This window comes from Berghia stephanieae, chromosome 1, assembly GCF_034508935.2.
Source record: "Berghia stephanieae isolate SIO BIC M18660-M18661 chromosome 1, UCSD_Bste_1.3, whole genome shotgun sequence".
Lineage (NCBI taxonomy): Eukaryota > Metazoa > Mollusca > Gastropoda > Nudibranchia > Aeolidiidae > Berghia > Berghia stephanieae.
Window position 1 is genome coordinate 77426935 of NC_088360.1, and position 25454 is coordinate 77452388.

A 25454-nucleotide genomic window follows, 5' to 3' on the forward strand; every position below is an offset into this window, starting at 1 on the left:
TGCCCCTGATAGAAATATATTTATTGATCACTTCTGGTATCACTTTCATCTGCTCTACTGTACATGGAAAATTTCACGCATAAATGTCTCATACAATATAATAATAAACATCACAACTCGTTCAAAGATATTCATGCTACATGGGACGTCCTTACACCATAATACATCAAAGAGTAATTAAATAATCCATATTCATTGACATGACATATCTTACCTTTTCCACCACATATACATCTTAAAAAACAAAACAAATGAACATCCCAATAAAATACATTTCAACATTTAATTAACCCTGAAGTATTTATTTTTTATTTAGAAGAAAGAATAAGAATTCATATGTAGGATGTAAGGAGAAACATCTGATGTTAACAGGAATCACCCACGATATCAAGGTGTTCTAAAAAATGAAAAATTAAATTCACCATTCGTGTTCGAGGGATATTTGAAAGGTGTTATCCAACTTAAATTTATAACTTCTTTAGATTAGGATTCAATGATTCATATTCAATGACAACATGGTCTAAATAGGCATATGCCAATCATATATGGATTTCTATGACAGAATTTTGCAAGACAACACAACTCAATTTTTTAAATAATTTTTCTGACATCCTATCGATTCACATAAAAAATACCACTATAATTGTTAAAATAAAATTTGAGATCAGGACTAGGCAAACACATTAGAACACAAACATTGCTAAAATAATCATAATAACTATAAACAATGGAATGATATTTAAATCAACGATTCTAAGATTCAGGAGACATGGATATGTCACCAAAGCTGACAATTTAATCATTGTAGGGTTATAAGAAAATAACTAAAACAAAAAGTAAAACCTGAGCCCTAACTAACAAGTCCACTCAAACATATGTATGTTTGGCAAGTGACAGGACTATCCCACAAATAGATATATTTTATTGTAGCCACACTCATGTCTATATTATTTTAAGTTGTGAACAAGTGAGTAGAATAAATCACCTAACTCACGACGTGAGCACATCATATTTTTTTCTTTCTTGAAGCCTTGCCCCCAGGTCATAAAGCGAGGACAATAAAACTGCCTTTCATCGACTTTACATATTTCCAGTCTTATTTATCATAAAATATACTTTGAATATTGAACAAGGTCAATCTATAAATACATGTATACTTTAGTATGCCATAAGCGTTAAGCTTTAAGCGCTTAGAATCTGATATCTTGGAGTTATAGCGGGATATAAGTTTTCAGCATTATTATTATTGTTATTATTATTATTATATTATCATTATAATCATGGATATCAATGCCAATAAAACTGAGAAATGCTGTTGAAAGCAGGCCTTTGCTGGACAACACAGTTATAAAAAATCATTGTGACATATTTTAAAAAATAGATAATTACTGACAGTTAAAAGAATGAAAACAAAAATCTTTTAGTAATGATTCATTCTTTGTGATGAAAAACAAAAACGGGCAATCTCTTTCATGTCAAGGTATAAAATGAATTAAATCCTAAAACACTTTGCTGCTCAGCTCAGCGTGGAAGCATCATTTTATTAACTTTTAGTAGGATCCCAAATATAAACTCCAATCATTGTTAATGCCAATACATTATCATATCATTGTTTATAACACAAGGAGGACATATCACATATCTTACAAAATCATCATAGTGGCTGGTCACAGCTATTATGATTGGAAATTTTCAAAATCAATAAATTTGCCTCTACATTTCATTTACGTGATACATAGGAAGAACAAATTATATTACCCGGCACCATAATGAATAATATCACTCTTGTGGAGAAATTTATGAAAAGTAAGAAAAGATGTAAAAAGTAGAATACGAAAATTTGAACAAAAAAATAATTAGGAAAGACAAATAATTTTGATTACAATTCTTGGCTATTATGAGGATATGTCACAAGTTCCAACCACATAGAGCAAGTCCCACCATCCTTTAAATCAAAATAAACAATGAATAAATAATATCACCAATTTCTAATCTAATCATCTAGACAGAGTCTGCCTGTCTACCAATTTCCTGAACAAGCCGTTCATCAACATCAACTTTTTATACGAGCCACTTTCAACTAGTCTTCCCTTGTCAATGACAAGTATGTTGTCTGCATTCATGATGGAGGATAGACGATGTGCAATAATGAGAACGGTCCTCCCTACCATCAGCTGCTCTAGAGCATCTTGTACAAGGAACTCTGATTCTGCGTCCAAAGCACTAAGAGAGAAAATTGAAGAAATTTACTTATTGGCTTTATATAATAATTCATTATCACATCATTTACATAAGCATTCTATGGCCCTAACTAAAATGGTATGATCAAAACTTGTGTATCGAGTAAGTGGAAACAATCCTCGAGTCAAAATTTAAATAACAACTGAAAACTGACCCCATCTCCAGGCCCTATCCTGGGCTCAGTAGAAAGCCTATGGTAAAAATGAATTGACTCAGTTACTGTCCTGAATCATTGCTTCCATCTAGAGATGGACAAAATCCTCTTTGCAAAGATTATAAATGTGATCTCATTTAGCATTGAAAATATAAATCTAGGGTCCCGTGCTGAGTCAGTTGACTGAACTCTTTCTTTTTAAACAATAAATATAAATTGATTCCAATTTCGGATTTCAAAAACCATAAGTCTTTTACCACTTTTAACATTAAAAATGAATATACTTTAGATGGAGCTGATTGAATGCTGTAACCGCTTTGAAATTAAATAACAGAAACTCTGTAAGCTTACAACGAAAAGTAATAGAATAAAACTGGCACTAATATGTCAAAAGTGTCAAAATAAGACTTAGTTGTACCAATGTTCAGAAACAAAAAAACAAAAATCTGTTCAGAAAGTCAGTTGGGACAAGATTCTGAAACAATGGTTACTTTCAGAATAGCCTTGTTTTAACAAAAATAGGAAATCTATTTAAAATAAAAAATAAATGAACAATAAAAATCTCACCTAGTTGCTTCATCCAAAATCAAAATTTTGGGATTCTGAAAATAATTAAAAATATCTTTAAAAAGAAAAGAGGCAAAATACAATCAGTACTAGATTAAAAACGCATGGAATTCCTGACAAAAAGAAGGATTATGAAAAGTGAACAGTAATTATCTCAATTTGTTTTCACTGATGCCACATAATATTTAATATTTCCAAAAGAGATTTCATTCTGAAATAGTAACAAAAAATGTCCAAAGTTTTGAAAGCTGTCATTGATATCTTCAAATTAAAAATAAAGTACTAAAATAGAAATATGATGATTTTGTCTTACTTTCACAATGGCTCTTGCTATAGCAATCCTCTGTTTTTGACCTCCTATAAGGAAATATGAAGAATAATGATAAGAATTTATATAACTATAAAATATTGATAGTGTAATTAAAATAATTTGTCATAAATATGTGATTTCTTAAGATTTTCATTGACAAAATGGTACTAAAATAGACTTCATGGTGATAGTTCTATATTTCATATTTTCTTCTGAGGTGTTTTCACTCATGAATTAAATTCTGAAAAGGAGTGAATGATAGTGCTGAATTTTTTTCCTCATACTTTTTCTTTTTTTTTTTTTTTTTATTGCACTGTGTAATATTTCTTCAGATTTTTATCTAGCATCCGTGCTTGACACCCCCTCCCCTTTTCAAACTGTCACTCAAAATAGATCACAGACAGTTCGTGTCAGCTGCCCCCCCCCCTCACACACAGAAGAGCATGGTATGATCAGAAAAAAACTCGTGAATTTTACACTAGCAAATCCCAAGCATGTTTGGTAAAAAAGCATGTCAACGTATTCAGCAATTAATGAAAAAGGTTTATTTACCTGACAACATTTGCCCTCTCTGTCCCACCATTGTATCAAAGCCCTGAGGAAAATCCTGAATGAATGCGGCAGCATTCGCCTTGATGGCCGCAGACATAACCTGGTCCTCGGACACTGAATGTGGGCATGGGGCACCATAAGCAATATTTTCCATAATTGTAGTGGAGAATAACACTGGCTCCTGATTTTTGAATATAAGATTTTTAAAAATAGAATTAGAACTTTGCCACTCTTATGATTTTGACAACTATCCTGGATCCCCCCCCCCCCCCCCCCCCCCGTTAAGAATGAGAGTAATAAAGGATATAAATTCACCAGGTGATAATCTAATGTGGAAGTAGTATCTTGGAAGCTCCTATCTAAAAAAGAAAAATCTAATCATTAGTTCTTTTTATTTAGAAGGTATGGCAACCAGAGCCTGTCAGAATAAAAATAAAAAGTAAATAAGAACTAACAAATACAGTTAAAGACATCAAAAGTAATATAAACATGTGTGATTTACAAAAAAAAAAACGAAAAAAAAATTAGGGGAACTGATTATGATAGTTCAACGTTAAGAGCAAAACACACATAATTTGCATGTCAATTCGGATATAACTGAATATTTCATGCTTATATATATTAAACAATAAAATAACGTAATTTGAGGGACACTCTAGATACCTAATATCAAACTTCGTTCAAGCCACAGGCAATAAAAACACAACTCAGATTCAACAACCCAAAATGCTTGAATACCATCCTTAAATATAAAAATGATCATTATAAAATATATGAATATTGTCAATTTGGTCAAATATACAGTGTGTTTTTTAAAGTATTGACACATTTAAGATTTGAACAACTCCAAAGCTATGTAAGATTTCATCAAACGTTTTTTTTTTTTTACATAAGTGCAGAATTTATTTAAGTTTTGATTGATATAAGTTTTAACATTGTTCGCCCTTTGGTAGCTGAGTTATGATGCCAAGAGTAGAAAAGGGTAATGTTTAAACAAATCCGAATTTACAGTGTGTTTGTTTTTAATCATTGACACATTTCAGGTTTGAATACCTCAAGAGCAGCAGCGATGACATGAATTTGTTTTCAACATATTAACTCAAGTTTATTAAAGTTTTTTTCTGATATCCGACTTGTGATCGTGTGTTTGTGCACTTGTCTGATCTAAAGCTCCAATAACAAGCCGCAAGCGTCTCTCCAATTCGTCCCACGTCTTTTGCACCATGAGTAATGTGACTAAGTGAACGGCTTCTCTTATTTGAGACGTCATACACAAATGAATTTTACAGTGTCAAGGCAATGTTCCAAGTTGATATCCTGAGGTTGACATGTTAAATGAAATAAACTTTCGCAAATTATGTCGGACAAAGCCAATATAAATTACGGTTTATGTCAAATTTACCCTTTCCTACTGGTGACGTCATAGGTCAGCTACCAAAGGACACACAGTGTATATCAATCAAAACTTGAATAAATTCTGCACATATGGCGAAAAAATGTTTGATGAAATTTTACATAGCTCTCGAGTTATTCAAACCTGAAATGTGTCAATAATAATTAAAAAAAAAACACATTGTACTCTCCTGAATAAAATGCCAATTTTTCCACTAGTTTTTTTCAGAAATATTGTGCAAAAATCTGAATCTGGAAAAATAATCCCAAACGCAGCCCCTTTAAATCTATCAGTGGCATCTCTGCTTCTTCTTGGTGTTTGTGTCAATGCATTGCTTCATTCTTACTTACTTCCTTGGGGCGCCCAACATGAGCCACAAGTCTTCGCCATTCTGTCCTGTCCTCCATAAGCGTACGCAGCTCCCGGGTGTTGTCCATTCCTGTGTCATCTAGCAGACAGTCAATGTAGGTTTTATTCTGCCTGCCTCTGCTTCTGGTTCGCTCAGGTGGTTCCCATAGAACAAGACTGCTTGCAATCTCCTCCTTGTGTCTCCAGCAGTGCCCTGCAAGTCTCAGTCTTCTCTTTTGAATCTTAGAGGTCACTGTAGAGCTCTTCATTTGTTATGAGCTCTTTCCAGCTTACATTGAGGGCCAGCCGCAGCATACAGGTGTAGCAGCCGTCCAGTTGCTTCTCATGGGCTTTAGTAAGAGTCCATGTCGCTGCTCCATATAGAAGCACTGACTCTACCGTTGCCAGGAACAGTCTCTTCTTTATTTCCCTCTGTAGGTTTGAACTCCAGATTTTCCTGAGTTTGTGACAGGCACTCCAAGCCAATGCTTTTCTGACAGAAATATCAGAGGAACTGCTTTGGGTCCAACCTCCTAGGTACTTGAAGTTGTCAGCCATTCTCCATTCTTTGCCTGTATGCTAATTGGCCTTTCTTGGTTGTAGGTTTGGAAAACTGTCTTCTTAGCATTACAGCATAGTCCTACTCGTTCAGCCTCAGTTTCAAGTCCGTTGAGGACTTCTTGTGCCTGGTCCATCTCCTCGTTCAGTAGAGCCAGATCATCTGCGAAATCTAGATCCGTGACAGTCATAGCTGGATTGTGCCTACTTCTTTGTCTATGCAGCGTGAAGCCCAGCTCGTTCTCCATGCCAGCGTAGGTCTTTCTCATCACATAGTCCAAGACAATTGCAAAGAGATAGGGGGCTAATGTATCACCTTGAAGCACCCCTGCTTTGATCTCAAACAGCTCAGTTTCACCATCTGGAGAGATAACCTTTCCCGTGTGTTCTCATACATTCTTTTAATAGCAGAGAGAAGTTTAGGAGGTATACTATATGCTTTTAAGATTTTCATCATGGTAGGGCGATGTATCGAGTCAAAGGCCTTCTTAAAGTCTACGTATAGAATGATTGCCTTCTTGTTGTGACTTTTTACTCCTTCTATTAACTTTCTCAATGCCAGGAGGTGAGCAGTCGTGGATCTTCCTGGTCTGAAGCCGTTTTGACAAGGACGTAGATGAGGGTCTATCTCTGGCTAGACTCTGTTGAGGATCATCTTATTGGCGAGTTTGGCAGCTATAGTGGCAAGGCTGATTCCCCTGTAGTTGGAGGTATCACTTAGGTCTCCTCCCTTTGGGACTGGAATCAGATCAATTTCCGACCACTGATTTGGTTTTTCATTCTTGTTTAGTAATCCATTTGTAAACTCCAACAGGATATCAACTGAGAGACTTTTTGGCCTTCTTTATCTCATCCACTGTAAAGTCACTCTTGTCTATACTCTACTATCTTGCAGAATTGGTTCTAGGTCTACGTCATCGTCCGTTGCTCTGACTGGATCTTCTCCCAGAAGTGTTTGGAAGTGTGAGAACCATTTCTGTCTTCTTTCTTCTTTTGTTTTACCCCTGAGGATCCCTTGTCATTCTTACCACTTTATTCAAGGATGAAAAACGTTTTGATTTCTCTTTATATAAAGATCAATAGCATTCCATTTTGGGTTAGGACCTCAAGTACTTAGACTATGAAGTATAGAAATGATTCCCTCCAAATCAGTTAAGCCTTTATCCATAATACCTAAACTGCTAACTGATCACAAAAAAAAATCTTGTCAAATATAACATTCATCTATGGCAAAAAAAAAAAAAAAATATTGAAAATTTTAAGAGACTAGCTAGTCCTACCAAAAGGCAATAAAGTATAATTTTCGCATTGATTTAAAAAATGGAATATACATCAGGTTCCCTTTGAATGCTATTGATCTGAAGCAAAGTTAAACTCCAAATCCATTCTTTGGGACCTGAGCTAGTTTGTGCTATTGTTCAAGGCATCAAATTTTGGGTCTTACAGATTACTTCTAATTCAAAAGAATAGTACCTGACTGACAACTCCAATCTTTGATCGAAGAAAAGATGAATCCATGTCCTGAATATCATGTCCATCCAATCGTATCACCCCTGATAGCAAAAATTATAATTCTTATCATTAAAAAAAAAAGATTTTTATTTCTCACAAATCAATAATAATGAAATCTGGACAGATGTCTGCTGAAACTGATACTGAGCTGTGAAATGAATTTTACTTTTCAATAGATAAAAAAACACAAGTTATAAAGTCTAGATTTAATAAGTCAAAATGCAGCACGAGAGGATAAGCAGTATTTTTTGATGGTTTTATTTATATAAATCAAATGATTGAGCTGATTCACATAATTCAATATTGAAATCAATGGACAAAATCCTTTCCAGAAAACTTAACTCACATCAAGTTCAACACTGTGACAGAGTCTGTGTTGAAATGAAAATAATACATAGCTGGAATGGTATGACTTGCATATTAGAGGTTTTTAGTATTTAAGCGACTACTATGAATGAGTGGTATCCATCCAAAATATGTCATGAGTGAAATAGATAGCATACTCTCTTAATTTAGGTTCAATTCTTTTTTAAAAAACTGCACTGCAAGTCATCTCAATAGTGAAAAGCAGATATAATATGCTTGATCCCCAATAAGGGCACGGCTAAAACTTGTTAGCTTACCTGATGTAGGATCAAAAAAGCGAAGCATTAGTACTCCTACTGTAGATTTTCCTGAGCCACTCGGCCCTACTAAAGCTGTAATTTTCCCATCCGGAATTTCCATACTTAAACCAGAAAAGATAGGAGCATCTGGCCGGGAAGGGTACGAAAATGAAACATTTTCAAAGACAAAACTGCCATCTACTTTTGACAGAGCTGTTGATGACTGTTCCTCTGAAGAGTTATGAGAAAAGGTATTAAAAAACAGACATATTAATGGGAAACTTTTCAAAAAGACGACACACAAATATCTACTTATTGTTTAATAAAAAATGAAAATAATACACTTAATAGCCTTTAACAAAACAGGGAAATAGCTGTAAAAATTGAAACGGCTATACTAAAATGCAGTGGTCACCGCAAAATAACCCCCTTGTTATACACAGTCCACATTGTGTAATAACCTTCACTTTTGTCTTACAGAATTGTTTTCTATTAAAAACACTCCGCTATTATCTCACTTCTTCGCCTAATATCCGCTTCTTACCCTAGTATAAATGAAAACGGAAGAAAAAAATCCACCTCCATTTCTCTCATCAGGTGAAAGAAGTCTCTGAATCAAAAAGACTTGGCTACCACATTAAACAGACCTCATGATCTAAAATATTTACCTAAGGAAGGCTGTCTGTCAATTAATTGCCAAATACGGTGACTGGCTGCAATGCCCCGGTTCAATTCTGTATAAAATGTTGTTAAACCTGCAGGGAAAGAGACAATTTATGATAAGAATCATATCAAATACTACCTATATATAAGTTCCAAGTTCAACTTCAATATAGATTATTATATTATATTCTTCATCCAATGCATGAAATATTGTTGGCAATTTTTCAAAAAACAACAAACAAACAGACAAACAAAAACAAAAGTACAGACTAAACATGGATCATTATTTGACCAAATTAATTTACTGACCTAATTAGCAATTTCGAATATTATGTTAAAAGGTTTGGAGCTATGCCGAAGTGATCAATAAATAGAAAGCAGGAAATTTCCACATCATATTAAGATCTATATAAAGTTTTAACTTACCACCCATTGAGGCTCCAACATAGGCAGCATAGAGAAGAAAGGAAGACAAGTCACCGACAGAGATGCTGGCCTCCATCATCATAAAACCTCCGAAGTACAGAATGGTAGTGATGATGATGTTACCTGAGAATCCCGTCTGCAAAAAAAAGGATTGTCTTCAGAGTCATGTCAAAACAAATAAAAACTATTTATTTGGGTGGGTTGATGCAATGCAATTCTACCTCTTTAGTTTTTATATTTAAAAATCTCTCATTGTAAATGGGGAGAGAGAAAGAGAAAGAGAGAGAGAGAGAGAGAGAGAGAGAGAGAGAGAGAGAGAGAGAGAGAGAGAGAGAGAGAGAGAGAGAGAGAGAGAGAAACAGAGGGGAAAGGTAGGGGTGTGTGAAAAAGATAGCAATGAGGCAATCACTATTGACTAAAACGGTTGTAAACTGAAAAAAATAATTATGGTACCATGAAAGTAATTGAAGCTTTGTTTTTATTTCATTGATAGAAAATATTACATATTATGGAGAACATCAGACGTACACAGCATGGGATATCACTACCGCGCGGGTGTTGTTTGTTATATTTATTAATGTCTCTCTTTCCTCATTTTATGGAAATTTGGGATTCATCAGCATCATTCACGTCATCATCAACATCACTGTGTTAACTCACTTGAGACGAGAATTTTCAGGGGTTCACAACCCCTGCAGACAGCACTTTTTTTAACACTTAAAAAAAAAATTGTAGGAAAATAAATCAATCAAGGAAACTTCTTCAAATTAAAACATGATCATATTATTAAATATTTTCATAAGAATAAAAACAATAAATATTTGTTTATATATCAACCTTTAAAAAAAATAAAAACAAAAACATTTTAATCTCTGCAATATTTTTGAAAATCTCATATAAACAAAAAAAGTATAAATAAAAAAATAATACCAAAATGCCAAACCAAATTAATCCAGGCCAAATGGCTTAAAAATGCCTAGTTTTTATTTATTTGGCATTTAAAAAGTCAAATTGACAACACTACCATGTAGTATCTTGTTGTGATTTTAAACAAATCAAAACTACAAGATAAGGAAGAGCATCATTCACCAAAGTTCCCAGGAGTTATAGGGATTTAAAATGTATCATGATAAGGTTGCATATTACGCCATTAATTTAAAACTGGCTCCCTATCACGCATAACGCATAACGTACTTGACGCATCACAAGTGAGGTAATTGTACGACTTGTTAAAATGAAACCTGTTTATCTAGATATGCTAGGATAAAAAGTGAAACAAATATTATCAAATGAATAAGAAACAAAAATATACGGTGACTAACTTAATGGTTATTCTTGGTGCATATTAACCAAAACTACAGGCGTGAATGAGCTAAGGGCATTACTCCAACTTCAGCTTGTAATAGTACTATATTTATTGACATTATGTTAGGTGGGCATGCTACATCATGTTACATTGTAATTGTTGTTTATAGAGCACAGATTTAAAATCATGAAAATGCAGTAAGATGAAGAAACTTTATTTATGCACTCCATGATGTCATTTGATTCACAATCATCTTACAATGAATCCAAACATTGATGAAATAAGTAATGACGTATCTAAATAATTTACCTCACACCATTAACACTAATCTAATTAAATTGTTATATGATTTCTATTAACTACCAATTTATTCAAATTTGCCCCTCAATGCAAATTAATTCTTAAGGTTCTTAAATAACAATCTTCCCTTCAAGGTAAATTAATTCTAAAAGTTCATTAATAATGTCTAATCCTGAATTTTATGATCAGACATTTTATCGCTGCAAAACAATTTCCAACTTGTAAACAATTTGAAGACTTTTGTCTGTTGTCATTGTAAACCAAATAAATATTTCTGTCCGACCCAGTTACTGGCAATGTAAGTGATTCTGATTCTTGATGACGTTTAAATCAGAAATTTTGAATACTAAACAGATGATAAGCTGCTTTAGATCTGATATGATGTTTTCTAAACTTGACAGACTTAAATTCTCAGTCAAAATTGATTTTATAAAAGTAATTTTAAAAGAGGGAATATCTTAAATTTCCTCAAAGTGATAAAAGGTTTCATCAAATCATAAAATTTTATTGCTTCTCTGGTTATGAAGATATAACGTCGAGTTTCTCACAATTTATATTTTAAAAAAGCAACATGATGAACAATTTGTCAAAAATAATTAATTGCCTTCAGAAAACTGATGTGTATTAATCCCTCTCCCATGATAAAGTATTTTTTTAAAAATTAAAGACATCAGGTTCAATAGAGAATAAAATATAGAATTTAAAATGTTTTGGTTCCAGAAGACCGAAGAAAATTTTGATCCTTGCTCCTATTTTGTTCTTTATTGAATCTTTAAAATTCATTTATGTTGTTAAACACTATGCCATTACAAGTGTAATGAATCTTTAAAATGTATTGTTGTTGTTAAATACTGCCTCATTATAAGTGTATTTGCCATAATTAATGTGTAACAGATAAACAGTTCAAGTCCATGAGATTGGCTCCAATTTGTCAATTGAATATTTTTTTTAAAACAACAACAACAACAACAACAACAAAATAAAACAAACAATCCAAACAATGAAAAAAGAAATCATTAGCAAAGTGTAATTCCAAACTATGATAAGAAAACAAAAAATGTACATTGGAATTTATGTGATCAAAATCTTGTGAACGCATACGGTTTGATTCAATGCGGTTTTTCCTTCTTAAACTCGAAGCCATAATAGATGTACTTCCATCATATTTTGTCTAAGTGAACAAAAAAAAAAAAAAAAAAGAAAAAGAAAAAAAAAAAAGAATCTTACAGTGTCAAATGATATCAAATCTCACCAAGCTTGTCAACACAAGAGAAAATCAAGAAAAAGAAATAAAAATAATCTGATAGAGTAACATCTTTTTTTGAGTCTCATCAATACAAATGATTGATACATGAACAAAATGCACTGCTTCTTTGAAAGGGACAAGTCAAATTTTCTTTTATTGGAAAAATCAACAGACCCACGTGTCCTCAGTTGTAAACACAGGTTTACAGACCTTTGCCAGTCTGCTGGGTCTCTAACGAGTTAATTATCTAATAACCTACACCCCTCTGGCTTTGCAATAAGTGACTCATTATTGAAGGTTTATATAGGATAACATATCTTCATATTACAGTAGATCGAACTAAAGGAAAGAGTAGATGCAGTTTGAGTAAAATGTTAGTCTAAAATAAATTAGAAAACTTTCTTTATACATCTACACTCAAGAATAGATGCCCACTTATACTCGTTCATACCATCGACTTCAAGACAATGGAAAAGTCTCAATATTCACTTTTTCAAAAATAATCATAGATAACACTTTTTTTAAAAATATCGTTATGAAATAAAATTATGCATTTTAAAATAGTTCTATCAACACCTTAGAGTCAAACTTCAGACAATGGTATTTTCTTTATTCACTATTACATAATCAGGTCCTGTTATTCTTAACAATGACAGAGGACAAAATCTATAACCTTAACATTATTTTCAAATCTTACTAACTCAATTACACAATTCCAACGCAATTTTGATGCATGATCTTTGTGTTCTTAGTGGTGATAAGATAAGGTGTAAATCAGATTGCATAAGGGAAACAATGTACCCCAAAATAAGAAAAACGCATAAAAATCAACACAACTAAAGCTTGGCATTAAAGGATATGGATGAAAAACAATTTCTGCTTTGAAAAAAGGAAAAAATGTGACCCACAACCGCGATCTGGTATTATGTCAGCATGAGCCATTTTCAAAAAAGTGATATTAAGGTTAACATTACAAGAAATATGAGATGATAGTTGTCACTTACTGAAACTATAACTTATATTGAAACTATTGTTATCAGTAAACCTTGCAAAACTAGCTCATGTTTCATATGTTTGACTATACATTAAATTATTAGTAAAGTATCTCTATCAATAAAATACTGTTTGAGGAAGTCTTAAATAAGAATACATGTATCATTATACATTAATAATAACAATGAGAAATCATTATCAATACAAGGTCATGCTCAAATACTTACAAATCCCCAAAATACAGCCCTGGCCAAAGCTTCTTGATAAGACAATTTGAGAACCTTCTCTATTCCATGATTATATGTCTCATTTTCCATGTCTTCATGGGCAAAAGCTTTCACCGTACGAATGTTGCTGATTTTTTCCTCAGCAACCTGTAAGACATTGATCACAAAAAAAAACCAAAAAACACTCAGGAATTTTGTTTTTATTCAAATCATATCATCATTATTATAACTTAACTCCTTTCTCCAGTCAAAATGAATGGTATCAGTATCATTAAAACCAAGGTCTGTGCATTTGAGGCATTGATTAATTTCTTTTTTTTTTTTTTATGTTCAAGAGTGATAAAAAGTTCCAAACAATTCCATAGGACTATAAATGATAAATTAAATACAAGAGCACTTATAAATAATTTTATAAATGACAATGAACAGAAATGGTTCCAATTAACAATAAATATATTTCAATCTATAACTTTTTAGGAGAGACCGTGACACGTGAGGTGAGGTATCAAGCATCAACTTCATCAATCGACTATTGTCTTTTTGACCTTATCTTTACTCAGGTGTGATTTCACTTTTCTCATCTGATGGTGGGAAGATGTCTTAATAATGTGTAATAATTAGGTTTCATTTTCTCACCTTAATAGATTATTCTAAAATTTGTTTTAAACCACCATCATCATCATGACATCTGTTGGCGAAATTACAATTTTTCAGACAGAGGCAACACTGTTAACGGCCAGGTACTCATTTTACACCTGAGTATGGTGAGAGAATGTGAGTAAAGAGCCTTTTCCATGGACTCAACTATGCGCAGAGCGAGGCTTGAACCCTGGACCTTCCGATCCGAAAGCGAGTGTCATACCACTAGACCACATCGCAGCATTATCATCATCACACCACCATCATCATGACCACTGCCATCACAACCACCACCACCATCTTCATCATCATAATCAAGACCACCACCACCATATTCCTAATCAGCATCATCATCATCATCTTCATGATCATAATGCTCTTGTTCTTTTCCCCCCAAAAATGGAGGAATACATCCTTTCGAACAAAAACTATCATACATATCAAAAGAAATACGTTCAATAAGTTTCACATGGCATTGAACTAACTATTCTGAATGCATTCAGGGGTTAGGAATCGCAGAGATCAAGTACCATCAAGAAATCTATTAATTTTATTCCTGATCAAGGCAATTGTTTCTTCATGCATGTTTCTCTACATTTTTATGGTACTGAATATAAACAATCATTTTCCATTATTACATTTATTTTCTTACATGAATGTCAAATAACAACTTCATCTGACACCTCAGGCTTCATTACTTATATCATTCTCCCATAAAAGGATATATAAGCTTACATGAGTGGTATCTGCTAAAGAGTCCTGTACTTTTTTTGTAATTTTTCTCAAGTATCGGCCATACACTATGGAGCCAATGACAACAGGTGGAACGATGCCCATTGATATCAATGTTAGTTTGGTGGAGACATATGCCTGAAAATATAATAAAGCAAAATCACAATTTCAAGCTGGATGTTGTAATGTAAGGAGGGAAAAGGGGAGGGGGGGGGGGGGCTGGAATGAAAGCTAAATCATTGGTTTACTCTGGTGAGGAGAAAGTAATTTTTTATTTTTTTTGATGATTTAACAGAGATGGATGGAGGGATCGAGCAGGAAAAATTGGTCTCATGACAAAAGCTGTTGTACATCAAGTGCGTAAATCGATTGAATGAGTTGGTGTAAAAATGTGTGGAACTGTCGCACATATACTGTACCAATCACCCAATTTCTATTTCATCTGCATCAGACAACTGTTTCAATTTTAGGGAATACTCTCCAACCATTCAAGAGCAGCATAACTTGTAGTTTTGAGAGGTAATACTTCAACCTTATTTGTTTGTTTTTGTTTTTTTAAAAGGATTTTACGGCGCTTGCAACACATTAAGGTCATATCAGCGCCAGTAAAAAGGAAGAAAATGGGATAGTAAAAAGTTCTAAAATTGCAATTAAAGCACAAAAGAAAACGGTAACACAAAGGGGAATTGGTTCATATAGGAAACAGATGTAGATTCCAAGAGCACACCGCCAAAGTACTTATTTTGAGATCACCTAAAAGTCTCATCAAGACACAAGCACAGGTCCCAACTACGAGGAATACACTCAAATGTTTACCAATCATATAACATAAGATGTAAACTAAACATAATACAATGCATAGCAGAGAGATGATTTACAAGGAAAAAAATATCATCTCCCAAAACTATAACTATACATTCGACTGTTTCCCTCCCAGCCAAAGAACTCTGGCAAGGATCAGGACAAAACTAAGTAATCTCATTCCAAGACAATGACAGGAAACAATTGGAAAACGAGTATGGGGGGATAGAAGACACAGCATGTACCTCCCTGCCCACTATGGGAGGTCAGGATCCCCACCCAGAACCTTATTTGTAAAAAAAATAATTGTAGACATATAAAGAGAGAATCAAGTCATTAAGATCTATCACAAATAATTTCCTGCTCTTAAACTATGATAAATTTGAACTCGATTAAATAATAAATATCATTCTATGAAACCTACAAGTATTAGTTTTTGAATTAATAATATTTACAAAACTAATTGCCACCAACAAGTAAAACTGACGCCATCATTGAGCTTATTTTGTAAAACATTGTCACATGAATAAATATATTTATCAAAAAAATAAAAATCACAAAAAATGATGATGTGTAACATTGTTGCCCACAGTTTGACAGATAATCATGTTTTGTTTTTGTTTTTAAGGGTTTTACGGTGCTTGCAACACATTTAGGTTATATCAGCGCCAGTAAAAAGGAAGAAAATGAGATAGTCGAAAGTTCTAGAATTACAATTAAAGCACCCAAGAGAGAGTAAGACAAAGGGGAATTGGGAACAAATAGGGATCAGATGTAGATTCCAAGAGCATACCATCAATGTACTTAGTCTGATATCACCTATAAGTCTCACCCAGACACAAGCACAAGATCCACCAAAGAGGAATACACTCAAATGCTTACATTTCATTATACATTAAAAATTAGAAATATAATAATACATAACAGAGAGATGATTTACAAGGAAAAAAAATATCATCTCCCAAAACAATAACTATGCATTTGACTGTTTCCCTCCCAGCGAAGGTCGGGACAAAACCAAGCAATCTCCAAAGACAGAAAGCATGTTGGAAAACAGATATAAGGGGATAGAAGACACGGTAAGTACCTCCCTGCCCCCTGTGGAGGTAGGGAACCCCACCCAGGACAGATAATCAGTGAAGTGAGCAAATCTGTAATTCTAAAATGTTGGTAAATTCTTACTCTTTGCTCTGTCTTTTTTCAGAAAAGTTAAAAAAAAAAACACACAAAAAAACATCCCAACAAACAAAACAAATACAAACAAAACAAAAACCTACTGAGAACTAGGATGGTCGAGATAATAAGGAAATGCACCACCTACAGGGGGACCTGGCTTTGGGATTTGGTTCTTTTTTTTTTTTTGAGTAACTTCATCTCTTTTGCACAGTTTGTAGCTATGCAATGCAACTGATGCATAAATATTTCAAGACAAGAATTTTAGTTCTTTCTTTTTCAAAAAGCATAAATGGCAATACATGGCAATTTTCAGGGAAGCTGAGTTAAGAAAATTCTTCATACCATCATACCAATCCCAGCTGTGGCTTGAAACATGGCTCGTAGTCCATCAGAGACATTTTGAGACAATGACTGAGCCACTAACGATGTGTCAGCAGACAGCCTGTTGATGAGTTCACCTGTTTTTGTCTTGTCAAAAAATGCAACTTCTTGTCGTATTATCCTATCAAACAAAGTCTCTCGCAATCGTTTGACTATCCTCTGGCTGGAAGTTTGTAAGATGTAGACTCTGCCGAAATTTGCCAAACCTCCAATGAGGAACACAACAATCAGTGTCAAACAAAAAGTCTGTAGATGAAGCAACATTTCTCCTCCAGAGTTTTTTGAGTAAATTATGTCTATGATTCTCCCAATGAAATAAGGCACTGCCATGCTGACACCACTTGATACAAGTAGACACAGTAAGGCACCTGGGTGAAAGTAAATTAAATACATAATAATTTTGACCATTATAATTCAAAAATTAACTAAATCGATTCAAGAAGGAATTGAGATTCCCATTTTCATTATTTTTTTTTTTATCAATGTATAATGGTGTAAATAAATAAACAATTGTGCACACTTATACATATAATACATTTTAAGTGTTTCACCATTCTCAGTGCACTGCACAATGCTTCATTTACTCCCTCGGGCAGTACACGTGGAAACAAATTTCCATTTCATACAAGTTTCCTGTTAAATGTGCATTTTGGACTCACACTCTTACAACGTTTAGTGCCTATTATAGTCAATTACTCATTCACACAAGAGTTGAGTGAGGTGATGGGTGCAAAGTATATTACCCAAGAACACAACATTAGGGTCAGGTTTATGCCATTATTGTCACTCATCCAAGCACTAGCCAAGCTCAACATTGCTTGTTTTTGAGGATACTGTATCGCATACTGTATTGTATAACCGCCAAATGAATTTAGATAAAAGATGAGATTTTCTCATAACAATGTACATGCAACCTCTTTTACCTGTAATAAGTGCATTTGGACTCTTCCATCATTTTTAAGCAGATGATTCTCAAATTTATGGTTATGTTCATGTTACTGATTTACGCAAATTGATAAATAGGATTGAATGTTGCTTTATTGAAATTAAGAATTGGGTGAATCATAACAAATTAATGTTGAATGATGATGAAACAGAGATTTTAATTAATGCTAGGCTAGGCCCAACATACTTAAACAAGTTGATACTCCAATGATTAATTTTGGAACTATTGATGTTGAATCTGCCACCAAAGTAAAAAATCTTGCTGTCTATTTTGACTGCAACTTATCAATGTCAGTTCAAGTTAAACACCTCATCAAATGCATGTACATTGAAATAAGAAGAATAAGTAAAATTAGACACTTACTTGATTCCTTTTAACATAGCTGAACTTTTGATAAATGCCTTAGTATTATCCAAATTAGATTATTGCAACTCCCTCAAAGTTAACATCTCGAAAGAAAATATTAAAACCTTCAAGTTGTACAAAACCACGCTGCTAGAATACTTTTTTTTTTTTAATAATTTTTAAATCATCTGCTTCTGATCTCCTTAGAGAGTTGCACTGATTACCTGTTGAGAAATTTGTTCCATTTCTATAAAACTCTAAATAGTCATGCCCTTGCATATTTATATGGCCTTGAACACCCCTATTTTCAGAGAAGAAATCTAAGATCTAATAGCGATAGAACAATCTTATCTAAACCTAAAACATCCTGTAAAATTAGTGAACAAACGTTTGAATATTAGAAGTGCTGACTCATTATCAACTTTCAAATCTAAATTGAAAAATCAAGATTTGTTTCATGATTTCGATTTTGTAAATGAAGGTTTTCCTATTATGTGTGTACAATGTAATGTCTATTGCTGAGTAAATGAAATTGCTATGTTTTGTTTTCATTGTATTTATTTATTTACTTGAAGAATGTAAAGCACCTAGAGCCTGACGAAATTGGGGTAAGGCGCTATACCAATGCCATTTATTATCATAAAAGATCCAAATACATGGATACTAAGATACATAATTTAGGTGTAATAAACAGAAAAATACAAGGGAAAAAAATTGGGCACAAGGACAACAAAGTATTCTCTAGATATAATGAGACTACTCATGAATGGACCAATGCTGTAATTGGATCAAAGCAAAGAACAGCAGAGATATTCAGCTATATTCAGAAAGGTACTTAAACAGTTTCAAAAAAGATGAAATTCGAAAGAACAGGGAAATGAAAAGGTAAAAGCTGGATCTTCTTGTTATCACAGTACAGATGAATTGGAGCTGAGAAAATAATACTTGAAATTGAAATCAGATTAAAACGTGGTTAACCATCATCTTCTTCTTCTTCAAGTACCAAATCTGTGCCAGACATTGGTGATCATGGTACGCCATTCCTCTCTCGGTTCAGATAACCTTAAAAAAACTAATATTACTCTTCTCTTTCTTTGTCGCCCAGCTATTCAAACTATTCAAATATGTTTTTCTTGGTCTACCTTAACTCTTTTTACCTTCTATCTTTCCTGTGAGAGCAAGATGTTCAATACATTTATATGTCGATTTAGGTGCCCTAAAAATTGCATTTGTCTTTTTCTTATTGTATGAATTAGCAACCTTTTAGTTTCAGCTTGCTCTAATACTTCTTCATTAGTTTTCTTCTCTGTCTATGAGATTCTTAACATCCTTCTAAGAAACCCCAATTCTGCTGCCACCAGTTTCTTTTTAATGTCTTCTGTAATTGTCCAACTTTCACAGCCACATAATAATACCGACCATACATAGGCCTTCAAAACCCTATATTGTTAATATATGATTGAGATATTGTGTTTTTTAAAAATTAGGCTCATTTTATTAAAATTATCTTTAGTTATTCCAATTCTTCGTATTTTTTGTGATACATCTGCCACCTGAAGTTATTATATGTCCAAGATATTTAAATGTCTTAACTTGTTTTATCGTTTCTCCTTTGCTTATTAAGTTACATATTGGATTTCTTTCTCTCCTTGATACAACCATGCATTCTGTCTTTTTTACATTTAAATATAAACCAATACGTTCATTCTCTGTAATTACTTTATCAAGGAGTAATTGTTAATTTTCTTTTGAGTCTGAGATTATTGCTGTGTCATCTGCATACCTTATATTGTTGATAATCTCACCATTGATCTTAATGCCTGGACTCTCTCCTAAAGTCCTAATAATTGTTTTGCTGTAGATATTAAAAAGGTCTGGTGACAAAACACATCCTTGTCTAACACTTCTTTTAATTTGTTTATATTCACTGAATTCTCCTTCAATCATACCATCATACTCTGCTAAAAATCTAAGAAACTGGGAGTTGCCTATACAAGAAAAGCAAGTAAGATAATATTCCACATAAAGTCAGTAAATTTGGCATGACTGGCTGCACCCTCATTAACTTCTGACTGCCCCTAAATACATATATATGCAACATGATGAACAGAGGGGAAAATCTATAAAGTATTGTATGAAACAATCAACAGAAGTTTTTTTTATTGAATATGCCATAATTCAAACAACAAAGCAGAGGAATCCTAATTCTATTCATTTAAAAGTTTGTTTAAATTTGAGTTTTTAAAAAATAACAAAGATACAAACATATCAACTATGCAGTCAATATTACCTGATAATTTCCATTTCTCTGGTTTCATAAGCCCTATCAACCGTTTCAATTCACCGGGTTGAAGTTTTGTTGATTTTGAATTACTTACATCAATCTTATTACTAATATTCTTTTCAGTGTTTCCATTTAAATTGTTTGATCTCCGACGACATGATGACATGAATATTCGCTTAAATGATTGTAGATTGCTCTTGAAGAATGATGATGATGTTTTGTGACTTGCAAATAATGCATACTTTCCTTCTCTATTACTAAAATGTTGAATGCATTTTGGGATATGCCCTTGATGGCCATACTGACAATAGGTCCTGAGGTATGGTTGAAAATAATATGAACGAAAGCAAGTTTTATTGCTGATGCCACTGAATGGCAGCTGTTTTGTGTACATCAAAATTTTACAGAGTGCCATTCTGAAGCTTTAAAAGGAAACTACCACATCAGGATGAAAATTGAGGATCCATTGAAGAAAGTGTGTTCAAAAGCCTGTAAAAAGAAAAAAAAAATAGCTTGTAATATACTATACTGATTTAGTACCAGACTTTGTTATCATAAAAACAATCGAACTGGAAAATTGCCTTGAAAATTACAGATAAAAAGCATTAGCCACAAGCTAAGAATCTCATGACGATTCATTGATATAAAAATTAAATATATATTGAGTGAAAATGATTACTGCACCCTCAAAAAAGAAAAAAAATACTTATAAAGAAACCTGTTGTGTTTATCATCAATGCTGCTACATAGTAATAGTACATGCCTGGTCAGACAGAAATCTATTTCAGCATGCAGACCTGCCAACTTTTCAGAAATAATATTCAGGAAAATTCTTTGCATATATCTGTATCTAAACGAAGATATGAAAATGATGATGATTATAACAATAATGAGGTTGGCAATGATGATGATGATGATGATGATGATGATGATGATGATGATGATGATGATGATGATGATAATTTTCCTATTTATTTACACTAGAGAAAATCTGGAAAGTAGCTGGGAGATGAGAACAGATAACAGGAACTTTCCGATAAAATCTAGGGAGTTGGCATGTATGGAATTGAATTATTTTTGAAGAGCTAAGGTCACCCAAAGGCAGGTCAAATTCTGAAGCAAAGTTGGGAGCTAACCTTTCAGTTTCAGCTTCTAAATTCTAAGTCCCTTTCAGTAATCAGTTTTCAGGTGCAAAAAAAAAAAGAATAATTTTTGTCTTTCATTACATTTTTTTAAAACTTATTTCACTCCTTATATTAAAACCATGTATTTATGCTCGTTAAAACTCGCATCAATTCAAGAGTTTTAATATAACTCATGAAATCAAAACTGTAATAAAAGACACTGATTGATTTTATCTATTTAGAAATCACACTTAGCGCTTTACAGGCATAATTCGGTTGGAAAATTTAAGGAAGTGTATAAAATAGTGAATGTAAACAAAGGAAAAATAGGAATATGTGACTTTGTTGAAATAAGAGAAAATTTGGTAAGAAACAATATAGATAAAGGAAGTGTATGAAAAGATTATGACCTGATAAAACCTTTCAAATAGATATATTGTATCGTATCGTATCTTTTAAGAGTTAATATTAAGTAGTCTAATTCCAGCCTGTCGACAGGTGCCGATTAGCCATTGAAAAAGTTAAGCACTAGTTTGAGTTAAAATTTGAATAACACCATTTCACATGATCACTGTTGCATTACTTTTCATAGTATCTGAACGGTTCTGGTATCATTTTAAAGAGCAGAGATCAAGCTTTATTTTAATGTGATAGAAATCAATGTAGGCACATTCTATCAAAAAAAATTTCATTTGAGAAAAATTACGTCATTTTAAAACTCTTCTAATTTTTGTCAAAATTGAGATAGCAAAAAAATAAAAGAAAAGGCATCTAAATAATTCATTTATCTATGTCTATGCCAAATTCCATCAAGATTGTGTGGTTATGTGGTCTTGTGGTATGACACTCGCTTTCGGATTGGAAGGTCCTGGGTTCGAGCCATGACTGAACACTCAGGAAAATAGGACCAGCCAGATTTTCGAGCGACTTTTTTTTCTTTAATTAAAAAAATAATAAATAATAATAAAGACAAAATATTTGGCAAAGACATGCGGAAAACAAAAACATGCGGTCTCACGTATGTGTATGTAGTGGCATTCTCCTGGAGGGACAGCAACATACATTCCTAATCATCTATTTTACAAATGTTAAAGTGCACATCTAGACCTGTAAATGAGCTCTATAAAAATTGACTGAAACTCTTCGACAAACTGAAGATTCAATTATTTTTTTTTTTAAATAAGGGCATCATTGGAGAGGAGAGTGATAAATACAATATATCAAAATAGTGGGTGTTATTTCTTACTGGAAGTATGACTGCCATAATTTGATGTAGAAGGAATGCTAATAAGCATGTCATTCATATAGGTGAAGATGACTTCATCAAAGTCATATTCCTGCCTCTGGAATTTTTTTGACATAGAAAAATAATCACCATTATCATCTTTAACTTCTAGCCATGACCAATTGAATTTATTCCTCACGGGACTCACATCTTTATCGATGCTCGACAAGTCTGAATTGCGATCCACGAACAGCTCAGCCATTGTGAGAACATTAGAATAATGTAGCAATGAGCAAACTTGATTTTCAATCAGTAAATGACAGAGAAAAAAAAACTTAAATAAATATGACTTCAGGCCAATACACTGAATTATTAAGTAGAAGTGAATTATCAAGAAGAAACTTCGGCAGGCGTAGCGGAAAAATTCAAAGAATCGAAATGAAGGTAAATCGCCACAAAACAGCAAGCTCGCTTGGGCTTGAGCAAAACAAGCCAGAAAACGTCCTGATTTGCACGGGAATTAATTAGGCTACTTACCATTGTTCCTTATGATCAGGTACACAATCAGTGAAGAAACGGTCAACCAGTTTGTTTACGTGAGGCAATCGAAATGTGCTTGTAGCAATCTATCCTACCTTTCGATTTGAAGATGTCTACATAACGGACTTGCGGCATTCGCAATTTACTTTATCATAGTTTTGAGACTCGAAGGGTAAATGTGGTCAATTTTGGCTTAGATGAAACAGTGAAATTTATCGCTCGGTGGCTCAGTTAAAATTGGCTACAGTTGGGATCACGACGGATTGGAAAGTGAAAATATAATTTAACGAAGGATGTGTGAAAATACCCAGGGAAGTGTTCAGACACGCCTTTTATAAAAAGCTTTGTCTTGGCAATATATACATCGTTAATATAAACGGTCCCCATGAGCTATGCGTAGCGCTGTGGAACACTCCTAATTATTTTACGGTCATTCGACTACGATTTGTGAATTCTTTCTTTTTTTATTTCTTTCCTTTTTTAAATATTTGAATTTGACAAATTGACTGATTTCAGTTAATTGACTGAGAATTTACAGGTCTACACATCCCATTCTGATTATCACAACCCCCTCCCCCTCCTCCAAAAAAAGAATTTCTACCATCCAAGTGCCGGTGGCTTTTTCTCTTTGATCTCGTATCATGGTCTCCCCTTCGCTCAACACCTCGGTTGTTTGGGGGTCGCCTCCCTCCATTATCAGCTTATGGAATTTCTCAGAGAGAGAGAGAGAGAGTAAGAGAGAGAGAGTAAGAGAGAGAGATATAGAGAGAGAGAGAGAGAGAGAGAGAGAGAGAAATAGAGAGAGAGAGAGAGAGAGAGAGAGAGAGAGAGAGAGAGAGAGAGATGATGATGATGATGATGATGATATCAACTCCCGTATACAGTACAGATTTCCAACATGATTCCCATATGTTAAGCCCATCCAGTCTAAATTGTAAATACATGAGATGTAGGTAATGATGTATGTTCACCCTCCTTACACTACACTCTTACGTCCAGTCCAGTGCCAGTACTAGACCACTAACTTAGTGACAGTCACGAGAGAGATGATGATGATCGGGTGCGAATAGGGGCGGCCGCTAGGCTAACACCACCTGTTACTGTTGGCTAATACAGGGGTGAGAATCGCGAGAAGGTGTCACAACCTATATTCTCACCCAGGATGAGAATAGCCACTCCCTTTACTTTTACCTCAAATTCAAATTGCCAAAATACCTCTGTCTAGACCTTACTTGTACTTGTAGATCTCACTCACTGATCTAGTAACAGTAGAAAGAAGAGCGACCAGCCAAATACTCGAATATGAATAAGGAAGGACAATGATGTCTGCGATTTACATTAATTAGCATGCTCTTTGTTTCCAGGGAAATTACTGATTATATTTTAATTTACCCTCTAATTGTGTGCTCCTTTGACGCAACGTCAATGTTTATCAAATGACAGATTACATAATGTTTGGCCAGTCAACATAAACAGTTGAAGGGCGCAGCCATGTTGCTTTTTAAAAAGTTTGATCGGTGCCGGCCCCCGGCCAAATCCTTATGGAACTGTGTTTTCAGTCCACCAGTGGACTGAAAACACAGCTGTGTATTCAGTCCAGCGGAAATAAAAATATTTTAAAAGGACCAATTATCGTCTATACTTACTTAAATTACTGGATAGTGACGACTTTGATACTGAGCTTATTATTATAGGCATCATCAGAAATGGACAGGCATAAAATTTATAGCAATTCAACGGCTTAATAATACATTTACAGTGGATTATTTACTCTCGGAAAATCTTGATTGAGAGTTGTTCGAAACCGGGTGCCTGAAATAGATCTCAATTCTCGAACCTGATTTATCAATCATTGACGAG

General features: G+C 33.7%; 1 protein-coding gene across 1 annotated transcript; it reads right to left on the reverse strand.

The window, feature by feature from the left end:
- Window positions 1–25113, reverse strand: LOC144957765 (ATP-binding cassette sub-family B member 10, mitochondrial-like). The gene is made up of 13 exons (XM_078889178.1): window positions 24987–25113; window positions 20712–21194; window positions 17092–17498; window positions 14776–14910; window positions 13402–13548; window positions 9330–9465; window positions 8909–8995; window positions 8259–8471; window positions 7597–7676; window positions 3825–4005; window positions 3276–3319; window positions 2963–2997; window positions 1–2223 (listed from the first exon to the last, which is right to left on the reverse strand). Exons 2-13 carry the CDS (start codon window positions 21118–21120, stop codon window positions 1998–2000), a joined length of 2100 nt encoding a protein of 699 aa, XP_078745304.1. The 5' UTR covers window positions 21121–21194; window positions 24987–25113; the 3' UTR covers window positions 1–1997.
- Between the last annotated feature and the right edge of the window lie 341 nt (window positions 25114–25454).